This window comes from Rissa tridactyla, chromosome 6 (genome assembly GCF_028500815.1).
Source record: "Rissa tridactyla isolate bRisTri1 chromosome 6, bRisTri1.patW.cur.20221130, whole genome shotgun sequence".
NCBI classification, from domain to species: Eukaryota; Metazoa; Chordata; class Aves; order Charadriiformes; family Laridae; genus Rissa; species Rissa tridactyla.
In genome coordinates this window covers 11,164,022-11,182,788 of record NC_071471.1, presented here as the reverse complement: position 1 = coordinate 11,182,788, position 18,767 = coordinate 11,164,022, and the positions used below count along the sequence as shown (strand labels likewise).

At 41.0% G+C, this 18,767-nt stretch overlaps 1 protein-coding gene across 6 annotated transcripts; it reads left to right on the top strand.

The window, feature by feature from the left end:
* The first annotated feature begins 250 nt into the window (after window positions 1–250).
* Window positions 251–18,230, top strand: IWS1 (interacts with SUPT6H, CTD assembly factor 1). Of its 6 annotated transcripts, none has more exons than XR_008467209.1 (15): window positions 251–455; window positions 1,000–1,115; window positions 7,278–8,031; window positions 8,625–8,820; window positions 9,064–9,121; window positions 9,468–9,568; window positions 10,295–10,445; window positions 12,208–12,290; window positions 12,578–12,707; window positions 13,831–13,948; window positions 14,704–14,815; window positions 15,013–15,069; window positions 15,264–15,375; window positions 15,950–16,337; window positions 17,825–17,928. XR_008467209.1 is itself a non-coding variant. In XM_054207442.1 (15 exons), the coding sequence occupies exons 1-14, from the start codon at window positions 422–424 to the stop codon at window positions 16,076–16,078; spliced, it is 2,151 nt and encodes a 716-aa protein (XP_054063417.1). In that variant the 5' UTR covers window positions 251–421; the 3' UTR covers window positions 16,079–16,110; window positions 17,825–17,961. The 6 variants fall into 6 exon arrangements, 5 of the variants coding, with proteins under 5 accessions (XP_054063417.1, XP_054063415.1, XP_054063416.1 ...); XM_054207442.1 differs by having other exon boundaries at window positions 15,950–16,110; window positions 17,825–17,961; XM_054207444.1 differs by lacking the exons at window positions 251–455; window positions 15,950–16,337 and adding exons at window positions 3,172–3,228; window positions 3,317–3,371 and having other exon boundaries at window positions 17,825–18,230.
* The last annotated feature ends 537 nt before the right edge of the window (window positions 18,231–18,767 follow it).

The window sequence follows — 18,767 nt, the reverse complement described above, 5'->3', positions numbered from 1 at the left end:
GCTTGTTGCGGTTAACCCGGACGCCGTGTGGAAGCAGCAGCGGGTCCCAACACCGCGACCCACCTTCTCCCGACGCCACACGCCGGGAGCCGCTTACACCGGCGGCAGGGGCGGGGCTTGGGTGGGGGCGTGGCCACGGCGGCGGCTCCGCCCACCCGCGCGGCACGTCCTCTCTCCCCCGGAAGCCTCGCGAGAGTCGCCCCCGCCCTTCGGAGCGCGGGGGAGGGGGGCGGGCGCTGTTCGCGCGTGCGCGGGGCGGGTGCCGGCCGTTCGCAAGGGAGGCGCCATTTTGGGCCTGTGCGAGGCGGGCGAGTGGTGGCGGGAGGCGGCGGGCCCTAGCGGCGAGCGTTGCTGTGCTGGGGGCTTCGCCTCGCCGCCAGCCCGCGGGGCCTCGGCGGGGAGGCGGGGCCGGCGGCCCGCCATGGAGAGCGAGTATTACGGCGGGGATCAGTCAGGTAACGGCGTGGGAGCGTCCCTGGCGGGAGGGACGCCGGGGCCTGTGAGGGAGTGTGCTGGGCACCGCGGGGATCGTCCTGCCCGGGCCGCCCGGCGGACGCTCCCGGGGTCCTCCGAGCTCACGGTGGTGTCGCGTAGCGACGGCGGAGTCATGCCCGGCCCCGCGGAGGGTGCGCCGGGCCGGGCCCGGGGGTGACATCGGCGGGGCCAGGCCGGATCCGCTGGCGCGATCGCAGCACAGCGGCCGCCTTACTATTAATTCGGTGTTTTGATCAGTGTATGTGTCACTGCTTGTGTGCACGTTGTGAGTAGTTTTGTGATCTCTTCGGGGGGTGTCTGTGGTGGGTTTGTTCCTGTTCCGAACATTCCCAGTAGAAATCCTCCATTTCTCTGTATTGGTGCACTGTTAGAGAGCCCGACTGTAGCACTGCCTGGTTCCGCGTTCTGTGAGTGCTCTGTTCGCTCCCTGTCTGCTGTCAGTGCCCTTTTAAACACTGGGAGATGTCGCTGAGTTTTACTTTTCTTTTCTTAACTTCGGAGCAGATGATGGTGGAGCTACTCCAGTGCAAGACGAACGAGATTCAGGTTCTGATGTTGAAGATGAAGGAAATGAGCAGCATTCTGGATCTGAGAATGGAAGTGTAGGGCACCATTCAGAGGTACTACAGAGACTTTGTCTAGATAAAGATTACCGCTCTGTTAATTGGTTATTTTTTTCTTTTTTTATTTAAAGAGACATTCTTTTAACTGACCCTTACGTATTTATTCAGTTGTTCTTCAGGGTGCTGTCTGACAAAACTTTACTTCCAGAAGGAAGTGTGTCAGATAATCTCTTGACTAATAAGCAGGATAGGTTACTTCTTACTTTTCTTCTTAATAGTTATAATAGCATTCACGGTGTTGTACTAGAAGGTGTTTAATATTGTAATACTCAATTGCCAGAAGATAAACTTTTTGGGTTGTAAGGAATAGATTACGAGGAATTTGGAATTTTACCTTAGATTCTGCACAGTAATGTAAAACCAGACATTATGGAAACATAGATTTCCTTACCAAGGAAGAAATGCTCTTCCATCTTTCCTCTCAGATGTGAGTGTTGACTATCAGGTCTATTTTGCGCTATGTTTTCACCTTGTTCTTTGCAAAGGAGTAGGTCTCCATGTGGAACAGGAGCAGGTTAAGCTTTCTAAATGGGATCTTTTCTTCCTCTGAACAAGTTCTTGCTTCAAGAAGCTTGCATCATGAAAAGAGTGGTAATACTTTGATCCAGAGTTGTGTTTGGGGGAGAGGCACTTAACTTGTGGATTGACCGTTTTGGTTGTAAAGAGATTCTGATAAAAGTGAAGGTTCCCTTTAGATTTCTGGGTCAGTTCTGTAGTTAATCTTAATTTGGGGGAATTTTTGTGGCTTGAAATAGAATTACCTCAGGCCTCACTGGGAAGGAACAGTTTAGGCCCGTGAACTCATGTCTTCTGCTAGCAAAGTTATATTTTGGAGAACTTTTTGATACTCATAAAACCTGTAATCAATGCCATTTCATTCTGTTCTGTGTATTTTGTTGCACTTTACGTAAAGATCAAGATTGACGCTGGGTTTTCAGTGGTTATACATTTTAAAAATTGCTTAAAATGCATAATGTGATATACTGCAGCAGGCAGATGTGTCAAAAAGCTCAACTCTGCTGTGGTATAACTTGCAGTCTTGTTCTTTTTTTTTCTCTCCACCCCTTTATTGAATTCATGCTTCCCTCGGAGTTAGAAAGCAGATGAAGATTTTTGCATAAAATGAAAGTTCTTCCCATGTACTTTAATTTGGGTGTAAAGCAGATTTGGATTCTCTTATTTTTTAAAAGGGGTTGATGTTGTCAGGGGAGTTGGAAGTAGATGATCTTTAAGGCTCTTTCCAAGCCTAACCATTCTATGATATTTACAGTGGAAGAAATTGTTTTGGTGCCAACCAGCAATTCTTACTGCAAATAATCAGGAGTTCGGTGTGGGAGGAAATAATGCGTTTCAGCATGGGATAAATAACTGTCATGGGGATTTAGTACTTCTGTTTTAATGAAGAAACCAAATATGGTGATGAGTGCATGGAGAGAGTCATGTTGCTGCTACAATAATATTAAGCTTTTTCTGCTGCGTATGAAAACTTAGTCATTTGTTCTTACTCTTCTATCCTCCTGTGGGATTTTAATTTTACTGGCTGTGGCAAAGTAGTTGGAAATCTGGCCTAAAGAATAGGTAGTTGACTATTACTTACATCTTCAGCATGTCTTCTTCAGATTTAAATAACCAGAAAGCACTAGGAGCTATTATGAGTGTTAACTGGTCCTCTTCATGTGTCTGCATTATTTTAAGGGCTTTGTTCTGTGATGGCTGTTGAATATTCATCTGTAGATAAAATGCTTCAGAAAGTTTGTTTAAAAAAAAACAAAACAAAACCCAAAGGAAAAAAAAAACCAAACTAAACCACCTTTCTGTCCGGTAGTAAATGTGAACGTTCAAGCCTTAGTGCTTTATTTGATTCAGTTCAAATCATAAACGTTTGAGTATTTTGTTTTCTTTTCTTATGAAGTTTTCCATTCTTAGTTTTCCCTACATCAAATTCAAAATACAATAATGTGGAGCAGCTGTCTCTGAAAGGAGTAGCTTTCAGTGATTTATCATATTATTTACCCAAAATATTTTCTCATCCTCTTATTTCCTTTATCTTTAGGAATATGTGGGAGGAATGACACTCAAAGGTAATAAAACCTTTGAGGCAGCCTGATCAGTTAAGTCTATTTAATTACTGTTTCGTCTCTAAATTAGAACTCAAATGTAAAGAACTGAAGTTTTAAACTTTCAAACTTTTTTTTCAGGTTCTTAACTTTAAAGAAAAAGGGAATCCTGAGGAATTACTTATGTAGGTCTCAGGTATGTGGGTTTTTCTTTTCCATAATTCTTTTCTGGCTTTCCTTCCCCCAGTCCCACTTTATCTATAAATGTTCTCTTTGATGTCCTTACCAATTCTGCTTTAGACAAATAGAATTAGATAACACATAGTTTTAGTACAGTAATGAACATGGAATCATGTTTACAGTGTTTGTAAAAGCCAGGCTCTCATGGAAATCTTAGATTCTTACACTTTCACCAAGTCGCTGCTGTCTTCATGAATTAAGTTATGGTTTGACTGTGACTGTTAACAAATGTATACAAATATCTTACATTTCTGAAAAAAGAGAAACTTGCTGATCTGCCTATGATGGTTATGATGCCTCAGTTTAACAGTTGTCACTCATGAGATTGTAGTGGATGGGTCGATTTTGTTCAACTTCCTAAATTACCAAAGTAGTACCTCTTAAACATGGCTGCATGTTGATCCAATAAACTACTTGCTAACTGAAATTTTTATGTAGAAGGATAACACTGTAAATTTGATTTTGATGTATTCCTTATTTTATACTGTACTAAAGCCTCATGTTATAGAATTCTTTCAGTTAAAAAAAAAGGACATCTCAATTACAATGTTTATAGATAAAGAGGAGGAAGAAAAGAAAGCAAAGGAATTAGAGAAAAATGCAGTAGCAAGTACCTGAGACCTACTTGTTTTTGAGGATATCTGATATTTTATTTGAAGTAAATATTTGGAAAAGGAAAAACAGGAGACTCCAAAATTGCATACTTGATTTCTTTGAAAACATCCTTTTAGAGACGAACTAGTTAAAAAAAAAAAAAAAAAAAAAAAAAAAAAAAAAAAGAGAGGTGAAGGGGAGACTATCCTACAGGGTTCAGTCATCTTACTATGAAGTTGCGTGCACTTTTAGTATCAAGCATATTCCAAAACATTCACAGATTCATTAATTGCGTTCAGAAGACCTTCTCACTGATGGCTGTGGACGGGGCCTGTCTGTTCTGGTAGGCTCTGTCTCAGCTCTGTGTTGGAAGACGCTCAGTTCTGCTCTTGTGCTGAGCCTGAGGTGTTGTGTGTCATCTCTCTGCTGGGTTTACTGGCTTGACGGATATAACTGTGTGCTTTTTGGGTTATCTCCAGTTGAGCTTTCCAGCCTCAGGACTAGAGTAGTTGGTGCCTGTCTGCCTAGTCTGTGTAGGGGCACCTGTGTCATTGAAGTGGTTCTTCTGCAGGTGATTATATTGCAGTAGAGTTCAGCTGCGGTAACCACTGTCATTCTCTGGTGCAGAGCACTGTATAATCACAGTGTGAGCTAATTAGGATGCATGTCTGCTCTCACTCCCCAAACATCTTTGTTCTCAAGAGTGATTGTCAGTTTGCAGTAACAGAGATTCAATATATTGTAAAGCACTTTGGTAGTAATGCTGTGTAATTGTAATGACTTTTTACCACATATTTTGCATAGGAAGTTCCTTGTAATTTAGTAATATATTCTGAATAGGTAGATAAATAACCTGCAGCCACACTCCCGACCTTAGAAACATGGAAGAATCATTATGTATTCCAGTCGGGTTTTTAGTTTTGTTTACTTATTCACCAAAGACTTTCTAGGTGGGCAGCCTGGAAGGTGATGAGCCTAATAGTTTAAACAGGAGTATTTGTATTGTTTTCCTTGGTTTTGTTGAGCAAAATCCCTTATTACTGCTGGCATAATTATTAGTACCTATCCAGCATTAGCCATCTGAAATCAAAAGAAGACAGACAAACAAATCAAAAATTATATGGTAGGAAAACAGGGATTAAAGAATTTCTGTTGTTGTAAACATCAATTTGAGTGTAGACCTCAGCATTTCAATGACCTTAGCCGTAACATCGCTGTAAAATCTGTGTTTCCTGTTCTGCCTGCGGCTGTAGTTTTCTTTAATCTTAATACAGTCAGAGAAAATACATCACATATACGTGTTGTTAGTTTATTTGGGGGATGCTGCGCGGGGGAGGGCAATGTAATTAATTTTTTTGTAAGAAAAAATGTAGTAAATAAAATCCCATAACAAGCTGAGAGCAGTTGAGTGCGCATGGTCTTCCTGAGCTGTGCATCCTCAGTTTTGTAACTCCTTGATCTTCATGTTTAATTCTTTAAAATTCCAAATTCAAGTTTTAACAGAACCATGTTTCCTTTCTGTGAGGAGAACTGAGAAATGCTGAGGAACGCCATCAGCATGATTCAGAAGACTAGCATCACTATAGAGACAGGGACCAGCAGTAGAGAGAAAACTACTCACTCTGATTACCACAGCAGCTCTTTTTTAGTTAGCATTAAGTATTATGGAAATAACAAAGTAGTATTTGAGGTGCGTGTTTTAAAATTATGTAGTCCTAATTTTTTTCCATTGTGCAGTAACTTTCTGTTAGTGATTCTGCAGTAATTTAGAAATGAGTGTTTTATCAAGTGCTAGCCAAGGGAATTAATGTATAAGGTCCAAAATCTTAAAAAGCAGTGTTATTTACCATCTAGTATAATTCTGGAGGGAGTAGTTCCTAAAAGCAATTAAAATTAATTTTATTTAAAATTCCTTCTTAATAATGCATTCTAAATATTAATAGTATTGTTTGGTGTAGGTATTGGATAGATAGACCTGCATTATTTTTTATGGCTCTGAATGTGGGAGTAGAATGACTGTAGAATATAAAAAATAGCTAGAAAGTTTGTCTTTCCAAGGAAATTAAATTGCTGACAAAAAAAAAGATACGGAAGCTCCAGGATATATAGGTCTTAAAGTATCTCCTAGGATAATAAATACTCAGTTTGCAAATATGCTAGTGGAGGGAGTCTATAGCTGAGACAAAATGACCCTTGAGGAAAGCCTGGCTGAAGAGTTGAGTATGTAGAAAAGAAGCTTCTTTTCAGTTGAAAACGGGATTATGTGACAGTGACTGAAAGGTGTACTGAGTTAATGAAATGAGTGTTCAAGAGTCTCGTTTTTGTTTTCTCAGGCAAATGAAATTGAGATTTTTCTTTCCAACTAGAAATTTGATGTTGCAGGAGAGATAAAACAAGACGTTGTCAGTAATGATATTGGCAGGTGGCTTGTGAAAGGTTTTTCCAAAAATGGAAATCAGTATTTTTTGCCATGTAGAAAAAGATATATAAAAGATTGTGTTTCAATTCTAAAGCTTTAAGGAGATTGCTGTATTTGCGTGTAGGTTATCTTAGGTGTCTGGGTAGGCATGGGAGCTATCAGCTTAAGGGAGAGAAGCAATGAATCTGTTCCTAGTGTCTTACACACTGAAACGTAGAACTTGTTAACAATAATACTCTGAAAGCTCTGACTAAAACTTTGTTCCTGTTTTTTGGTAGGCTTTTGGTCTTGATGTGTTCTTAAATAAGTTTCCCTGGCAAAGCAGGAAAGGGCACGAGCTCTTTTGAGCTTCACTTGAAAAGTAATGCAAGTACAGTTTCAGTAAAATGTATTTCATACAAAAAAACATTGCTCTGAGATCTCAAGAAAAAGAAAGCTACAAGTGTGAGATACTGTTTCTTGCCTTACTACTGGGGATTTGGACTAAACCCTTTGAAGACCTGACTTTTTTAAAAAAAAAAAAAGCACTAAGCATTTACCCTTGAGGAAATGGACCCTTCTTAGACATGTTTATTTGAGTGATTTTTAAATTCTGTTACCATTTCCAAAATATGATTGACCTGCAGGCTGGACAGACTTCCATTGATCTCTTAATATTTTTCTTGATCTGAAGTATTTGATAGTCTGTTAATGCAAATTGTCTAATAATTATTTCTGTATAGAGTGTTTCAGTTTGCAGTACCTTGGGTAATCAAATTGGAGGAAGGACAGGCAAAAATTCAGAACGTTTTTGTTTACTTTTTAAGGGTTTTTTTGGTTAGTCGCCTGAGATTGTTTTTCCTCTTTCAGAATGAACACAGTGATGGAGAAGATGATGGGCAAATGGGAGAGTCTCATATGACAGACTCTGAAAATGAAGATATCCCAAGGCAGAAGGACAGTGACTCAGAAAATGAGGAGCCTCCAAATCACAATGTAAGTGATTCAGACAATGAAGCAGCTCATGGAGGGAAAGACAGTGATTCTGATACTGAGGACCATCCAAATCGGCATTTCAGTGACTCTGAAAATGAAGATGCCTTAAATCATCGAGCAAGTGACTCTGAAAATGGAGAACCCCACAGGGATCACAGTAGTGATTTTGAAAATGAGGAATCACACAAGCAGCCGGCCAGTGACTCAGAGAGCGAGGAGCTCCACAAGCAGCCGGCCAGTGACTCAGAGAGCGAGGAGCTCCACAAGCAGCCGGCCAGTGACTCAGAGAGCGAGGAGCTCCACAAGCAGCCGGCCAGCGACTCGGAGAGTGAGGAACTCCGCAAGCAGCCGGCCAGTGACTCGGAAAGCGAGGATGTTACCAGACACAAACAAGAAATAGAGTCTGAGGACAGTGACGGCGAGGACAGGAAAGAGGAAGTGCAGAATGATTCTCATCATTCAGATAATGAACATGTAAGGGAAGGATTCCAGGGCTCTGACAGTGAAGAGGAAGCTCCTAAGAGACGAAAAATAGCAGACAGTGATGAAGAAGAGAAAGAGGAGGAGAAGACAGTGAAAAGGAAAACAGCTATCCTGTCCGACAGTGAGGATGACAGTGAGAAAACATGTAAGGAACTATAGTCTGAAAATAAAAATGTGATGTTACAAGCAGTAGCGTTAGAGTTAAATCACTGTTTTTATGTGAAGAAAGCATCTAAGATAAATACGAAACCATAAAGCAAATTTGGTTTTAGAGGACAACTGCATTTTGGAAGCTATTGTTCTAACTGCATTTCCGTGTGAATCTAATACTTTCGAGTAATAAGTAGGTCTAACAGAAGTAAAAGAGAAGATTGCAGCGATCTTGCTTTATACTGGCATCTGTTGTCATGTTGGTTATTCCTGTTAGTCGTTTCTGTACTTTGTTGTTATTTCTCTAGTCATTTTTTCCTGTTTTTCTTTTTCACATACTGGGGGTGAGATTCAGTTTTGAAATTACAGGTTTTTATGGATAGATGTGATATATGGAAACTTCAGGTACTGATTGGATAAAATAGAATTTAGAATTGATGGTTTTTTTAAGAAATGGCAATGATTTTGTGTAGGAAGGCTAGTCTGCTTCCCTCTTGTCAAAATCAAATTTGAGAGAATAGTTTTTTGAGAGTACCAGTTGTCACCTCTGTTACTAGGATATGTAGTAATGCTCCTTTCTCTTTGCAGCTGCAAAAAAGGTACGAATTCTTTCGGATGTCGAAGAATCGGATAGTGATGCTGCTTCAGAGAAGTCTGACAAAAGGAAGAAAAATATTGTATCAGATAGTGAGGAAGAAGAAGAAGAAAGAAAAGAGAATGCTGGGAAGAAAAAAGAAGAGAAAGATCTGTTTGGCAGTGACAGTGAATCTGGAAATGAACAAGAGTAAGTGCTTCTGGGAATGTGAATTCCTTCAGGGTTGCAGATAGTGAGACTGATCGTGAATGGAAAATGGATGAATCCCAGCCAGAGAACGATTGTCCACCTTCAGTGGTGGTGTGAAGAGGAAGGTTGGTAGTAGGAGGCAGAATGAAAGGTGGATCTCCACACGGTCATTGGAACTTTTGCAGAAAGTGCACTTCTCACTGTTCCAGTCTAAATAGATAAATGTTACTGTTGCCTTCACAGGAACCTGATTGCAGATATATTTGGAGAATCTGGTGATGAAGAAGAGGAGGAATTTACAGTAAGTGTTCTTGTGGATGTCTCTTGTTTACTTGCTAGATCTGATCTTCATGGGGAGGTACTCCAGAATGACTCTTTGGGTTGTTACTCATTCAAGGATATGCTGTAGCCGGAGGGAAGCTTTGTGTTTGCTGGGCTCTCTGATGTAGTCGTTGGATTAAATAATATGTACAGCTCTTCTGTTGGCAGAGTTACTGGTGTGAAAGTCACAAGTGGAATTAGGAAGCCTTTGTTCCTCTTTCTTCTAGATCCTCTGCAGATTTACCTAAAGCTTTTCAAGTGTCAGGTGCCTGAGTAAATGGTTAATCTTAGTCCATGCACTGATTTCCACTGTCTTTACCCATCAGGGTTTTAACCAGGAAGATTTGGAGGAAGAGAAGGGTGATGCGGACATGAAGGAGACAGCAGATGAATCGGACTCTGATGATAATATCAAAAGAGGGAAGCAGTAAGTCCATATGTTACGTACTCCTTTGGCAATAGCAAATGGAAGATTTTAGTGAAAGGGCTCCTCCAGAGACTGCATAGACTTCTTGGTTTAGAAAGGCATAGGACTATGTTTCTTCAGAAATTTTGTTCTCATAAACTGTGACAGAAGGTCCTCTCTCAGCTTTTAGAGTTCAGTCACTTGTCAGTCTGTATCAGATTACTTATGCTGCTTCAAAGAACAGTATTTCATCAAAACCTGAGGGGAAACTGATGTCTAAGCAAACAAACATCTAACTCTGCTTTTAGCAGTTCAGGATTGGAGTCACAGGTGTGTTTCTCTGCTGGTGACTTTCCATCAGGATGTTTCATCTTTCCTTTCTGTCCGCTCCTGTAGCGTCAGAGCAGTGTTACTGCAGGTACAGGCAAGCTAAATCCTTGCCAGCATCAGTGACAGCTTTAGCACATTTTAAACTCTGGATATTATGTGTGTGCATGTTGTTAGGTATTTCTGCAAGATCTTGTAGATTTCAGAGGGCATCTCAGAGACACCGAAGCCCTTTGCTAATTTCCTGGTTTGTATATCAAGGGTAACTAATTATTTTAGAGGGACATTGAGACATAATGCTTGTGGATTTATTGGAGAATTTTTGAAAGGTTATGCTACAGAAATACAAAATTATTTCCTACAAAGACAGTAAGCTCGACCCTGTTTTGACCTTCAGCAAACTGTCTTCTTGCATTTCAGCATGGACTTCATGTCAGATTTTGACATGATGCTGCAACGAAAGAAGAGTATGAGTGGCAAGCGTAGACGAAACCGTGATGGTGGAACTTTCATTAGTGATGCAGATGATGTGGTCAGTGCTATGATTGTGAAGATGAACGAAGCTGCTGAGGTGAGTTTTCCAGGGTCCACAGCCTAGTTCCATTCCATGGGAGAATCTTGTGATCAGCAAAATACAGAAATCTGACTGGTACTCAGGAGGAGTAATCTGTACACTATGAAAAGTGTACACTGGAGAAGAGGAGGCTCCGGGGAGACCTTATAGCAGACTTCCAGTACCTAAAGGGGGCCTATGGGAAAGATGGGGAGGGACTCTATCAGGGAGTAGAGCAATAGGACGAGAAGAAATGGTTTTAAGCTGAAAGAGGGGAGATTTAGGTTGGATGTGAGGAAGAAATTCTTTGCTGTGCGGGTGGTGGGCCCGTGGCCCAGGTTGCCCAGAGCAGCTGTGGCTGCCCCATCCCTGGAGGGGTTCAAGGCCAGGTTGGACGGGGCTTGGAGCAGCCTGGGCTGGTGGGAGGTGTCCCTACCCAGGGCAGGGGGGTGGGACTGGGTGGTCTCTAAAGTCCCTTCCAACCCAAACCATTGTAAGATTCTATGATTCTAAAAGCTTCCAGTATCCAAATAACTGATTAAATGTTATTTTGCTATTCTGAATTAAAAATATTTCTTAAAATTTGGAGAAAATATTTATTCATTTTAAAGATTAAAATTAGTTGACTTGGTAAACGTTGATGAGCTGAGATCAGCTGTCCTGTAAAAAAGGGCTAAATATGTGTTCTATAATATATGTAAAGAAGTATGTGAAACACTGAAAGGGACTATGTTTTAATTTCATCATATAACTACTAGCATATGTGTTTGTTCCTGAGAAGAACCCTTTTCTAAAGTGTTTGAATGCCAATACTTCGGTGTAGGTTATGGTAGAGCAACAGAATTATGAGAAATTCTGCCTGTGAAGTTCTGTCTTGAGACTTTCCTGTTTTTTGAGATGATTGCCAAATGTTTCAAATGAAGCCATAAAGTTTGAAATACTGGAGAGAAGGAAGAGCTGAGCTCTGGTACTGCAGTGGCTTCAGTTCTCTAGCATGTGCGTGTCAAACCATTCTGGGGCATGAAGAGGGGCAGAGGGGCATTTAGAGAATCTCCTCCCTTGCAGTGAAAAACAAAGCATTGTGCAGAAAGAGCCCTCAGTGGATTAAGACAAGTGGAAAGGAATTACCACAGCAGTGGCGTTATGGCTGTGGATGATAGTGCCTTTGAAACCCAGACTTTGTTTTAGTACATGATGCACATTTACATGCTCTTACGTTACTTCATCCTAAAGCTCAAGGTTATCCCGTTACATTCTTAGCTGAAATTAATAGGCGTATTCTCATTTTTTGTTGTTTTGGTGAGCTATTTTTCTGTTGTTCGGGTGAGATTTTACTAACAAAGTTTCTAGGTTAGCTATGAAGTAGAAAAACATGTTATTTTGGGGGGAATCTCCTAATATGATGCTTTTAAGGAAAACGTTGACTAACGTGGGGGAACCCTCTTTTAAGGGAATTCGTCAGGTTGATGAACAGGTTGCCAGAGAGGTGGTAGATGCCTGATCCATTCAAGGCCAGGTTGGACAGGGCTCTGATCTAGTTGAAGATGTCCCTGCTCATTGCAGGGGGGTTGGACTAGATGGACTTTAAAGGTCCCTTCCAACCTATTCTATGACCATATAATGTGTTTTGGGGCTGTAAGAAGATGGAGCAGGGTACAAAGTTAGGGTAATCCTGCCAAAGTTGCCCTTCTTGTTTAATAAACTTTTTCCTGTAAGTGTCGTAAGGGATGAGAGTTGCTGATTTCTTTTGATTAACTTGCACTTTTTCAACTCCCCACAGGAGGATCGACAGCTGAATACGCAAAAGAAACCAGCATTAAAGAAATTAACTTTGCTACCAACTGTAGTTATGCATCTTAAAAAGTGAGTTGTCATTCTCCCAGTTAATTATGATCTTGGGCAATATTAAGAATTTGGTAGATTTTATAGGGTGACATTACAGTGGTGCTGAGTATGCAGGGAAACACTTTTATTTCTTCCAAGTAAATGCTAGAGCTATGTGGCCCCAAAACCCTAAAATTCTACCCAATTCTACCTGTTAATTTACATGAAACAAATTCAAACGCATTATTGTGCTAAAGGAACATCGCACTTTAAGATTTTGATGTATTATATAATTTTGTGGCTTCTCTTTACTTTAAACTTTCTAGGCAGGACCTCAAAGAAACTTTCATCGATAGTGGTGTTATGTCTGCCATCAAAGAGTGGCTTTCTCCTCTTCCAGACCGAAGTCTGCCAGCACTAAAGATACGAGAGGAGCTTCTGAAGATCCTGCAAGAGGTTTGAAACTGATACTTAACCATGTTTGATTTGTGTTTTCTCCATGGTTTTAGCAGCACATGCTTTAGGGAAATGTTTGGTGATAAAAGTACTGTAGGCTGCTACCAATGGATCATGCAGTGAAATACAGAAGGAAGCAAACTGCAAAATGGATGTGTTTGTTTTAAAGGCGGTGTTGTTTTAATGAGTCTTTCTTATGTTATTGATGTGCTGTTTAGCTGAACAAAATTTGGCTAGGGAACTTCAGGCACTCAATTGTTGTTATAAAAATTTTGCCCATGTTCTTGACAAAGCGAATAGCTTTGCTAAGAGCGCGCCAGAAGACGTTTCTGAGAGTCTCAGGTGAACTACGCACATGAAGTTCTCTACCCTCTCTTAGGGAGTTATGTGCTATGTCATTTCTAGATTCTTGATAATTTGAAGCTGTTTAGTCACTGTCCCTTGTTCTCAGTGGCTCATACACTGTGATTGATCACTTTGTCTTTGCTGTATTCATAAAATAAGCGTTGCATAGTCTTGATAGTGAAGTAGAAGTGCAGTTTTTCTTGCAGCACTGCTATCTGGCTTTATTTGGTTGAAGCTCTAGACGTATTTCTTGGTGAGAATTTGCAAGAGGTCTGCCTGAATTTAGATTATTTGGCCTCGCCTGCCTGTTGATATGCAAAGTGTGCAGTTCCCTGTTGGACAAGCTGTTTGTTGGTTTAGTGCAGAGTCACTTGCTGTTTATCCCTGGGTTTTGCTCTCTGGTGGTCCTGTCTTTTTTCTGGCCTATTAAAGCGTGCAGTGCACCAGGAAGCTCATCATGCTCAGTGTAGACTTCTAATGTTTGTAGCTAAGCTGATTACTTACGTGGCATTCAAGTTTTTATCTTTAAAAAGGGAATGTTTTGAAGGCAGTAACTCGGTTCTTGGGTAATATAAGCAAAAGAGCATTTGCTTATATTATTATTTGCAAGTTTCTAGTTTTTGATGCTTGATACTTTAGCCAGTTCCTAGTGGGACAATGAAAAATACTAATTTTTTCAAGCTTATTGTGAAGGTGTGTTTTTGTCTTCTTGCAAAGTTAACACCATTAACGTTCAGATGCCATTTCTTGCTATTTTGACTTTTCCTTTATTCCACAGCTGCCCAGTGTGAGCCAAGAGACCCTGAAGCACAGTGGCATTGGACGAGCTGTGATGTACCTCTACAAGCACCCCAAAGAGTCGAGACCTAACAAGGATATGGCAGGGAAGCTAATCAGTATGTAAACTGGCCTTTGCCTTGTGTCAGTGAGATTTCACTGAAAATTTAATTTGCATCAGTCTTTCTGTTGGGTGTTTTTTGCTACTGTCTGTAGTAGAATTAATTCTGCAAAGCAAGAATCTCGCTGACCTGTTTCTTCACTTCGTAGTGCTCTTAACAATTGCTGTTACATTAACTTCTGCATGCATGTTTTCTTGTTTCTTCCATTCTTGTTCTAAACCAGAGGATGGCATTTATTTTGCCCAGATTCTTTCTTGTCTAGTTTCCCAGGCCTCATGTATATGCTACAAAGTCAGGAAGGTGCTACCAGAGGACTGTTCCATGTACTTTAGAGAGATCTTGGGTGACCGAAAGTTTACTTCTTAGACAGCTGTAGTCTTATGTGTAGTGCATTCCATCCTGAATGACTGCAAACTGATTATAAACTTGTTTGGTTCTTTAGGAACTATTTTGCATATTTCTAAAATATAGTATGCAGGAGTTCTGAGACTAAGTGTTCTAAGACCTGAGAGCGATTCTGAAAGAGCAGGCAACAGCACTAAAGAGACTTTCTGAATGAAAACTCTTTCTCGCTATCCATAAGGCTGGATTTTGCTGAAATATTAAGAGCTCAAAAATAATTTGTTGTGTTGAAGCATAAGTACTTGCCATAAACTTTGAAAGCTGTATTTGGTCACCAGAATGGTTTGGAGATGAACTTCAGAGGCCTAGTGTTCCATTAACCAATATTTATTTTTTTTTTTTTTTAATAGATGAATGGTCTCGACCCATCTTTGGCCTTACCTCAAACTACAAAGGTATGACAAGAGAAGAGAGGGAACAGAGAGATTTGGAACAGATGCCTCAACGAAGGAGATTAAGCAGGTAGGAGTAGCAGGCAAAAGCATGAAATCCTTCTGTCTTTCTAAGACTCCAGCAAGGAAAAACACAAGTGGTGTGTAAATATTAAGGGAAATAAAAAGTTACTAATTTATGACCTTCGTCTTCCCTTTTGCCACACTTGACTGTCTTTTAAAAGTACAGTCTTTCTCTGCGCCTATAAAATTTTATTTTTCTTGCAGCTCTGGTGGTCAGACTCCCCGCAGGGACCTGGAGAAAGTGTTAACTGGAGAGGAAAAGTAGGTTGGATTTCTTTTTTTTTAAATTTTTATTAGAGAAAAGTATTTTAGTGGTACTAACAATATTGCAGGGGTTTTGGAGATTTTAGAGGCAACGGTTATGCAGTGTGTTTCAGAAGCAGAACATGCTATATTGCTTGTACTTCTTTCTGTATAAGATTTGTCTCTTAACAATTGTATCTTTTTTTCTGCAGGGCTCTTAGACCCGGAGACCCTGGGTTCTGTGCCCGCGCGAGGGTGCCAATGCCCTCCAACAAGGACTATGTGGTCAGGCCCAAGTGGAATGTGGAGATGGAGTCCTCCAGGGTAAGCACGGTGGCGTGGGGATGGCTTAGTGACTCTGCCTTAAGCCTGGGAATCTGTCACCTTACTGCTGTCATTACTGTACAATATGGTGGTTCTTCTAAGTGTCTCTTCTAATTTGAGTAGACATTAAGTTCTGTTGTCGAGTGGGCTGTTTTGAGCTCATCAAATACTTTAATTCAGGTATTGTTTCTTTTACCAAAAAGAGATTTTTATGTTAACTCTATTCTAGAGTTTCTCTCTAGGGTAAGAATCTGATTACAGGCCTCTTATGTTAGAGCATTTAGAACTAAAGCTCTGCGATACAATATGTCACTGCTATTTTTACACCTCTCCCAGTTTTTGTATCATGTTCTTCTGATAATATTCCAGTTTTGGAAAACGTCAAGGTTTTGGTAAACATTAACAGTTTCAGTAGAGGCCTCTGCCTTGCTTTATTTGGTTCATCTGTCTACCTTGTACAGTTTACTTAAAAGCAGAGTACATGGTAGAACACATGTAAATGGAAGTAGTAATAATTACTGTGCTTTCTGCTGTTATCTCTCCTTCTGTGCATTAATTGAGATATTGTTTCTAGCCCGGGACTATTAAGAGAGGTATTAGTCGCTTGGAAAAACACAAGAGACGGTTTGCTGAACAGAAACGACTCAGCAAAGTGCATCGGGCCATCAAGTTCAGCATTGAAGGCAACAGGATGCCCCTGTAGCCATGACATTCTACCTTCCCCAAGTTTGAGAGGTATCCCTCGAGGGAGGTGTGAACAGTGCATGTGCTTCAGCTGTCGGCAGTTTGCACAAACAGGAAAGGAGTGTGTACACCCTAACTTAAACTTGGAAAACTCTCCTCGTATTCTCTGATGTCTGTACTGTGACCTAAAAGGGAACGTGTACAGGAGAAAATAGGCTGTAGCACATAACATCTGCCATGATACCTGCCTCGACAGCTTCAGGGTACCCAAATGACAGGTATTAAATGAAAGTACCTGTACTCAAAAACAGCTTTGCACCACCTATGGTTTTGAATGCTGTTCCAGCATACTGGGGTTCTCCAGATTAACCTGAACTGACACGCAGGAGTTCTCAGCCCTTAGTGCAGGACCTCATGTCACTGTATGCTGACCTCTGTGGCTGATGTTTTACTGGTACAAAGTAAGGTATTTTTCACACCTACATTTTCAAGAAGTTGAGTGATGAGAGACTTAACGGGGGGATTGACAGGAGGCAGAGAATGAGACCTCTGCAGACCAGGGACAGAAGGATCCCCGGCTGTGAATGCAGGGTGGAGGGAGATCAATCAGACATGCATCAGCGTGGGAAATGTTTTCACAATTTCTGTCCTGTATTTCAGTTCCACGAGCAGGGCTGCCACAAATGAACAGTGATAGGAAGAGGCTAGCACAAATGGTAGATAACTCTTTAGTTTAAGCTTCATATTTATTTGTTAAAAAAAAAATATTTTTTTAAAAATCACTGTGAAATTCCAGATATAATTTCAATGACTAGTGAATAGTTTTATGAATAAAGTTCATTTAAAATCAGTGTGACAGGAGCACCTTCCTCAGTGGTGGGAACAAGAGGTTCGGTTTCTGATAGATGTTTTTTTGTCAGATATTAAGTAGCATGTTCTGGAGATCCCTGTTTCTCCCAGACTTTAAAGGCGTGAAGTTTCCATCATTTATTGTTTCTGTGGTCTGCTTAGGGGAAATTGCTATCTGGGAAGCAATGGCTATGGATTGGAAGGTCCTTGCTATTTGTCTTCAGTGGCGTTTCTTTACAGTATCACTGTATTTTATCTGTGCAAAATAACTGTCGTGTCATCTCAGTTTTTAATTTGCGGTTAAAATACAGAGATGAAATGCAGTACATCCTCTAATAACTTGTATGGTCAGCCTATGCGTTTCTTTTGCTGCCCCCTCACCCCTTCTGTCTCTTGCTTTGTAAGTACTAATGGGTGACCTTTAAAATAAATAGCAGTTTGGAATTGATCTGTCAACTCAATCCACCTCAATTACTGTGTATTTGTATCCAAAACTCTTCCCCCAGAGGAAGCCTGTACGTGTGACGCCATAGCGCAGGATATTTCTGACACTAAACTCCAGCCAATATAGAAACAAAACTATTCCAGACTGTATAGTCAGCCGGCACATCAACAGCTAACACGATCATTAACCCTTATAAGGTGAAAGCTTTCCTGTGTGGTGGTTGTGAGCACGACTACCTCCACGTATGTGATGCTGATACTGGGGGAACCATTTTATCCGCTTTGTGGGGAGACAATGTGCGCACACACGCACGCGCGCACACACACACACACACACACACACACAAAATGAGCTGGAACCAGTGGCTTCATCACCTCCCTCTTGCAGATTTAACCTTGCATGCATTGCTTTTCTTGAACCTCTGGGACGTCTGCTTTTTTTCGGTGGTAATTATTAGTTTTATTTTTTAAGTTCCAGGGGACCTCTAAGAAAGGGGTGAGTCGACTGGACAAACAGATGCGGAAATTCACAGATATCAGGAAAAAAAGCAGATCGGCCCATGCAGTGAAAATCAGCATTGAGGGCAATAAGATGCCATTGTGACCCTTCACAGAATACCCCATGAGCTCTGCTGTAAGACAATACACCCATAGACTCTTTGGAGACATCTAAATTTTTTAACAACTTGTTTGGGTTTTTTTAGTGAATCTTTAAATTGTTGGTTCAGGTGCTGGTATAAGATGTTGTCTGAGGACTGTGAATATGGGGACTTCTTTCTCCTGATTGTATTTAAACTTGCTCATTTGTGTCCTTTGTACAGATCACTTATTTGTTGTATTGCAACACTTTAGACAATAAAACATCTTCTGTTTTTTCAGGGGGCTGTCTGTTGATTGCTTAAAAGAATGTGTGTGCTGACCGCCTGGTACGTGGAAAAGCTGCTAATTGTTAATTTTCTGTTTACAATTGTCCATTTCCTCTTTATTCAGTGCTTTTTTATATTAATCAGTTGTTCTGTCTTTGGGGATCTACATATATTGGTTTTCGTAAGAAATACTGACCATCTTCCACTGGAAGGATTTTTCATGAAAGCCTGGTAGAAAGTTCAAGAGAAGACCAGCAGACTGACCTCGACAATTCCAACAGCTCCCAGCTGAAATGGTTGACGTGAGACAGACAGCAGCGTTTCACTTCTATTGATCCTCTGTGCGAACAGCAAAGCCTTCAAGGGCGACTGCTATTGGCGAGCAAAGGGCTGCGGCGGATGGGCTAGAACAGAGCATTTCTAAAGCCAGCCAGCCTTTGGGCTGGAGGTCAGTGAGCCAGCTCAGGAAGACCCAGTAGCAGATCGCTGGGCACTTCCTTTTCAGGTGCTCTGTGCAGCACCAGATTGGCTGAGTGCAGCCTTTGCTGC